At 44.6% G+C, this 7,509-nt stretch overlaps 1 protein-coding gene across 2 annotated transcripts in view; it reads left to right on the top strand.

The window, feature by feature from the left end:
- Nucleotides 1-4,668, top strand: part of KCNG3 (potassium voltage-gated channel modifier subfamily G member 3) — a 93,984-nt gene extending 89,316 nt beyond the window's left edge. For both annotated transcript variants that reach the window (XM_004699773.2, XM_004699772.4), the window contains exon 2: nucleotides 3,625-4,668. In XM_004699773.2, coding sequence (XP_004699830.1) covers nucleotides 3,625-4,270 — 646 coding nt within the window. In that variant the 3' untranslated portion in view covers nucleotides 4,271-4,668. The remainder of the gene's footprint in view (nucleotides 1-3,624) is intronic.
- Nucleotides 4,669-7,509: the final 2,841 nt, after the last annotated feature.

The raw sequence follows: 7,509 nt of genomic DNA, 5'->3' as shown, positions 1-7,509 counted from the left end.
TTTTTTTATCAAAAATTTTCTTGGGGGACTCTTACAATCCGTCATTCAATTGTATTAAGCACACTTGTACATATGTTGCCATCAACATTTCTAAAACATAAAATGAAATTCCTGAAGACTTTGATATTTTCTCCATTTATTGGCTCTGTGTGAGGACTTCTTCCCCCTGTATGTTCAGGTGTGATTCATGTTGAAGGCCGTAGTCTTTGATCTTCATCAATAGGTGCTATCAGACCTCTTCATTTACAATTTCATCAAGGAAGGTTGTGTCAACTGCATGGTGGAATTCGTTAATAAGCATTTCTCCCATCATGAAACTATATTCGTATTCATATAGTTCAGTTCCTTGGACTATTTGCTCAGTACGCAACTGAATAAATATAGTGTCAGGGTATATTGTGGGTTGAATTGTGTCCCTTCAAAATATGTATCAACTTGACTGGGCCCGATTCTCAATATGATGTAGTTACCCACCATTATGTGATCTGATGTAATTATCCTATGTGTTGTAAATCCTAATATCTATAATGTTAATGAGGTAGGGTACAATATACCAGATCAGGGTGTAGCCTCAAAATATTTCTTTGGGGATATAAAAGAGATGAAACAAGCAAGCCAAATGTCAGAGGGACCGACTGCTACCTAGAAAGAAGAGTCAAATGGAATGCACCCTTTGAACCCAAGGTCTTTGTGCTGAGAAACTCCTAGACCGAGGGGAAGATTGATGACATGGGCCTTCCCAGAGAGCCAATAGAGACAGAAAGCTTTACCTGTCGTTGGCACCCTATGGATTAGGACTTCTAGTCACCTAAACTGTGAAAGAATAAATTCCTATTTGTTAAAGCCATCCATCTGTGGCATTTCTGTTATAGCAGCACCAGGTAATTAAGATCAGACACAACCTTGACATACACGTTCCTTGATTTTAAACCACAAATACCACTTTGGTTTGAACACCTTCCTCTTGGCCTATATATATAAGTTCCGCAGGAGCACAATTAAGTATTCTGGAATTCCCATTATTCTCAATGTTTTCCATAATCTGTTATGATCTATACAGTTGAATGCCTTTGCATAGTCAGGGAAATACAGATAGACATCTTTCTGATACTCTCTTTCAGCCAAGATCCATCTGACATCAGCCATAATATCCCTTGTTCTCCGTCCTCTTCTGAATCCAGCTTGAATTTCTTGAAGTTCTCTTTCAACATGCTGTTGCAGCCACCTTAAAATTTGCTTCAGGAAAATTTAACTTATGTGTGATATTAATGACACAGCCTGAGATAATTCCCACATTCTGTTTGATCACTTTTCTTTTTTTCAAATTGTTTTATTGGGGGCTCTCACAGCTCTTATAACACTCCATACATCAATTGTATCAAGCGTATTTGCATATGTCACCATCATCATTTTCTAACCATTTACTTTCTATTTCCCCCAACCTGGATGAGTCACAAATAGTGATCTCTAACCATCCATGGACCAACTGGCTGTCTTCTATATTTCTTGGAATTTGGCATTTAAATTTGGAGTGACCTCAGAATACTTCCCATTCCTCGCAGGGCTTCCTACCTCTGTGCTGAGATTCGATCTCCCCAAGCTCCAGGGATCTGGGACAAGTGCCAGGGTGGCCAAAGCCCCTAGGCCAGTGGCTTCTGCTCCAAGATGCCCATCCCACACTCCCCAGTGATCATTTAAATCTTATTTTCAATGTGGGCCACGATGTGTGGTAAGCATTGCTCTACGTAAAGTGTGGCCTGATATTGAAAAATGGATGCTGCATAAAAGCAATTCTAGAAAACAAACCATCTGTGATCTTTGGGGAAATCCTCATGGCGTCCCATTGACAGAGTCTTTTGGGTGATATAAAAACGTCAGCACTTTGCTGCGAACCAAAAGGTTGGTAGTTTGAGCCAACCCAGAGGCACCTTGGAAGAAAGGCCTGGTGGCGTGCTCCCAACAATCAGAACCTTGAAAACCCCACGGGTCCTCGTTTGACTCTGCCTTCACGGGGTCACCATGAGTCAGTTGATTCGATGGCCGTTGCTTTGATCTTAGTGATGCTCGCAGCCTTTGCCGTCTGTGATGCTTGGGCGGAGGTTGGTCATGACCTGGTGCACCCATGGTGAGGGCCTCTGGCAGTGCTCTGGCGTGCTCAGCCTTTGTGGGACCCATTCAGGCCTATTAGAAAAGAAGGGGAAACTCACTGCCATCCAGCCGATGCCGACACATAGTGACCCAATAGGACAGGCTAGAACTGCCCCCTGAGACCATAATTCTTTTTTTTTTTTTTTCAAAGGAAGATGGTCTTTATTCCCAATGCTCTTCTTTTTTTTAATTTTTTTAAACATTTTATTAAGGGCTCATACAACTGTTATCCCAATCCATACACACATCAATTGTGTAAAGCGCATTTGTACATCGTTTCTCAAAACATTTTCTCTCCACTTAAACCCCCAACATTAGGTCCTCATTTTCCCCCTCCCTCCCCGCTCCCCCCTCCCTCATGAGCCCTTGATAGTTTATAAATGGGTATTTTGTCATAGCTTGCCCTGTCCGACGTCTACCTTCACCCACTTTTCGGTTGTCTGTCCCCCAGGGAGGAGGTCACACACAGTTCCATGTAATCGGTTCCCTCTTTCCTACCCATTCTCCCTTTACCCTCCCTGTTTTGCCACTCACACCACTGGTCCTATAGGGCTCATCCGTCCTGGATTCCCTGTATTTTCAGTTCCTATGTGTACCAGTGTACCTCCTCTGGAGACCATAATTCTTTACGGGAGTAGGAAGCCCTATCTTTCTCCTCAGGAGCGACGGGTGGTTTCGGACTGCAGACTCTGTGGATCGCAGCCCCACGCATGACCGCCTTACCACCAAGGCTCCTCAGAAAAGAAAGGAGAGTAACATTTTAGGAAATAACCTTGAGTTCGCTCTTATTTACCAAGAAGTAAACCATCAAACCTTGGCTATGCCCATGGTTTAGAAGTGAACAAAGTCCTCTCGGCCTACCTTGTAACTGGCATTTGGGCACCACTCTTCTGAAAGAGCGAGGGCACTTGCACATAGTGGTTCCACAACAAAACTCACTGCCATCGGGTCTGTTTTGATTCATAGTGAATCTATATGACAGGTTAGAACTGCCCGGTGACTTTCTGAGACTGTAATTCTTTACGGGAATAGATAGTCTCTTCTGCCTCCCGAGGAGTCATTGGTGGACTAGAAATGACAACCTTGCCGTTTATAGCCCAACTAGTACCCACTGTACCACCATTACTGTTAGTTAGTTATAAATGAATTTCGAACCACCCAATAAGAAAATCCCATCCTACCCCCACCCCTGGCCAATGTTTGTGACAAATGAAAATTTAAATGGTATGTCATGCAGTATCCAAATAAGAACTTTTATCAAGGTTCATTTCCATTTGAAGGATAATGTCTATCGTTCTGTTGTGTCCTGGTGGGTCTGATGATGTTGGTAACGCTTTCTGGTTTTGTTTTGTTTTTTCCTGTTTTCTGGAACAGTAACAGAATTAGTGTGCCGGTGTCGTACTATGTGAAGAAATCTGAGAGCTGTTAAAATGCTTAAAAATAAAATGATCAATCCTTCTTTTGTTCTCTTGACAGGATAATTGAAGCTGTCTGCATAGGTTGGTTCACTGCAGAGTGCATCGTGCGCTTCATCATCTCCAAAAACAAGTGTGAGTTTGTCAAGAGACCCCTGAACATCATTGACTTACTGGCAATCATGCCGTACTACATCTCCGTGCTAATGACGGTGTTAACCGGCGAGAACCTGCAGCTCCAGAGGGCAGGAGTCACCTTGCGGGTGCTTAGAATGATGAGGATTTTTTGGGTGATTAAGCTTGCCCGTCACTTCATTGGGCTTCAGACACTTGGGTTGACTCTTAAGAGATGTTACCGAGAGATGGTGATGTTACTTGTCTTCATTTGTGTTGCCATGGCGATCTTCAGCGCACTCTCTCAGCTTCTTGAACATGGGTTGGACCTGGAAACATCCAACAAGGACTTCGCCAGCATCCCCGCGGCCTGCTGGTGGGTGATTATCTCTATGACTACAGTTGGCTATGGCGACATGTATCCGATCACAGTGCCTGGAAGAATTCTTGGAGGAGTGTGTGTTGTCAGTGGGATTGTTCTGTTGGCATTACCTATCACATTTATCTACCATAGCTTTGTGCAATGTTATCACGAGCTCAAGTTTAGATCAGCTCGATACAGTAGGAGCCTCTCCACCGAGTTCCTAAATTAGTGCATCACAAACCAACTCTGGCATACGCTCTGGTTGATCAACGGGGCCGATGCTACTTCATATTCATGCTCATTCTTGCAGGGTGAGCACGTAGCAGTACTGTCATCCTGTTGGCGTAGGGTACAAATGATTCTTTCCAGGTGGAGGGAGAAAGCAGTACATATATTGCGGAGCCAAGAGCTGGGAGACTGCAGAGCAGAAGTACGGAATCCTAGAGTAAGGGCTAGGACCGGATTGTATTTGCACGCATCTCCTCCTTGCCTTGGACAAGTACATTTTGTTTGCTTCCTGAAAGCACATGATCCAAACCTTATAAAACCCAAAGGAACCATTTTCCAAATGGTTCTCCATTTTATGAATTTAGAAAAAGGTTGGAACTTTCAGTACTTTTTTGGGGGGGCAGGGGGTGTTGCAGGTAACATTTTCATTTCTATATGTTTTATAGTCTCTTGTATCAATGTCAGAAGTATCCCAGAAACCTCTGCCACATGCAGGAACTGTTTCACAAATACCTTGGTGAGTGGGTCAAATCTGAAGCTGTCGAATGGAGCTCGCTACAAGCACAAGTCCTATTTGCAAGTCTTTCCCAATTCTCTGATTTAGCCCCGTTCCTGAGTTCACCTTCTGGCACCTCCTGAGCACACCCCCTGTTTGCGTTGTAGATCTCTTTGATCTTGTCACTGAAACGGCTCCAAGAAAGTATGTGCAAGCAGAGAGAACTTGTATTGTTTGACTTTATATTGGATAAGATCAGACTACTCTGCTGTGATTGTCCTGACGTTCAGCTGTCCAAACAAGAATGTGTTCAACAGAAAAAAACAATGCTGATGGAAACAGTGTGATGCTGTTCAATATTACAACCCCTATTGACGGGCTCTTCCTTCTCAAGCACTGTGGCTTTAATAAGACTTACAGATGAAAGAATACATGCTTCGTCTTTTCATATCAAGGTTTTACTTATGTGTTGTTACTGGGTTATCATTAAAAAAGAAATTAAGTCTTTCTGTACTTCTAGTAGTTGCCCAACTCAGTCAATTTTGATCTGGCTAACAGCAATGAATGTATAAATTCTTTGATCTGATCCTTATCATGTGAGTCACAGCGGCACCAAAACTTCCTGTAAGGACACTGATGAATATATCATATTAGTCTGGTTAGATGAATAGGGTTAGATCATGCAGAACACTGACCATTGTTGAATGCTCAGTTTTTGCAATCTAAATTAGAATTTTATTTTTCCAACCCATTGCCGTAGAGAAGTCAGTGTGTAAACACAAACACTTTGAAGTCACAGTTTCATGACGTACACTGCCCAACAGCAAACTTTACAATAAAAAGGAAACCAAATCATTTACTTCTCTGGGAAGGGTGGCGATGGGAACAGGAAGCCAGGGGATAGGCCAGGAGATTCTTGTCAGAGAAAGGGTTACCAGAGTGTTTGTGAAAGGAATCTGCACCATTATCTAGTTCAAACCTCTACCACTGAGGTAGAAAACTATGCCAAGAGGAGGGTGGCTGTCAAGGAGTCTCGGGCTAAGACCTGGAAGCTGCGCCCCGCGAGGGCCTCCCCCCCCTATAGCTTGCTCTTGACCTCCTGGAGAAGCCACGCCTCCCTGCCACTGCCATGCATTGCTGAAGTGACTGCAAAACCATTTGGGTGATTTCCCTTTCCAAATTTCATGACCTGACTCTTGGCAATAGCGTGGCCAGTAAAGCTGCCACTTCATCATCCCCGCGGCTGCCTGCGGTGTGCTGCTTCTTAGTGCTCAGGATAAGTTCTCTCCTTTATTGTATATGTACTGTATTTTAATATAATCAATGCAAATGACGTGGATTTGTTTTTTCCGGAGATCTCTGAATTAAGGCTTTGCGATTGATGCAAAGAATCACAGATGAGGGCATCTGCATATTACTAGTGAAAATAGGATGGGTTCCCATTTCACGGGCACGTGGCCCTCGAAGAGCCCTGGTTGTATAGTGGGTTTCACGTTGGACTGCTTGTTAACCAGAAGGGCAGCAGTTGGAAAACCATCAGCCGCTCCATGGGAGAAAGACGAGGCTCAACTCCTATACAGTGAGTCTCAGAAACGCCCAGGGGCAGTTCTGCTCTGTCTTTATGGTCACTGTGAAGCAGAATCAACTCAACTCGATGGCAGTGGGAGGGAAAGGAACTCTTCGTGTGATTGTGTCTTCTCTCCCCAAATAAATGACAAGTCTCCGGAGGCCTGGGGCCTGCTCTCCGGCACGAGTCTTCCCATCTCGTCCTTGGTTGTAACAGCCTTCAGCAGGAACTGCAGGCTGATTTGGAGGGAAACACTTCTGTGTGGAAAGGCAACGAGAAGCCTCCACCTATGTGTGTACTTAGGAGCCCTGGGAGCAGTTACGCTTTGGGCTGCTAACCAAAAGGTTGGAGGTTCAAACCCACCAACTGCTTCATGGGAGGAAGAGGAGGCAGTCTGCTTCTATAAACACTTAGATCTCAGAAACTCCAGGGAGCAGTTCTGCTCTGTCTGATAGGATCGCCACGAGTCGGCATCAACTCCACTGCAGTGCGTAGATGTGGACTCCATGAACCATGCGAAGGGATGTACACAGACTTTGAGGCTGCCTTATGTGTTGTTGTTATTGTTGGGTGCCACTCGGATGGTTTAAATTCTTACCGGCCCCAAGTGTAACACAATGAAACACAGTCCCGCCCTGGGCCACCCTCACAGTGCTGGTTTTTTTTGAGCCTATTGTTGCAGCCACAGTGTCATGTCAGCCGTCTCATTCAGGGTCTCCGTCCTTTGCACTGACCTTCTACGTCACCACGCATGGTGTCCTTCCCCGGGGACTCCTCGCTCTTGATAACATGTCCAAAGTACGTGAGACGGTGTCCCCATCTTCCCTTCGAAGGAGCACGCTGGCTGTGCATCTTCCAACACAGATTTCCTTCCTGTGCCACCAGACCATGGGACTTCCAGGATTCCTTGCCAATCCCATAATCCAAAGGCATCACTTCTTTCTTGTTATTGCCCAGCTTTCCTAAAAATAGGAGGCAATGGAAAATGCCATGGCTTCGATCAGGTGCACTGTTGCCTTCAAAGTGACACCATTGGCTTTTATTGTTATTGTTTGTTTGTTTGTTTGAAAGGAGAGTGAGAATATCGAGTACTAGTACCCAGGAAGACAGACTGGACTGTGGCCATTAAAACCTAGTTCCTTGAGCAGTAGGTTAAAGGATGTTTTATAGACGGGGC

The sequence above is a fragment of the Echinops telfairi genome, unplaced genomic scaffold (assembly GCF_000313985.2).
Source record: "Echinops telfairi isolate 266 unplaced genomic scaffold, ASM31398v2 ScPeMD7_7475;HRSCAF=8513, whole genome shotgun sequence".
NCBI lineage: Eukaryota > Metazoa > Chordata > Mammalia > Afrosoricida > Tenrecidae > Echinops > Echinops telfairi.
The sequence above is the reverse complement of the archived record's forward strand: the minus strand, read 5'-3'. Positions and strand labels throughout refer to the sequence as shown.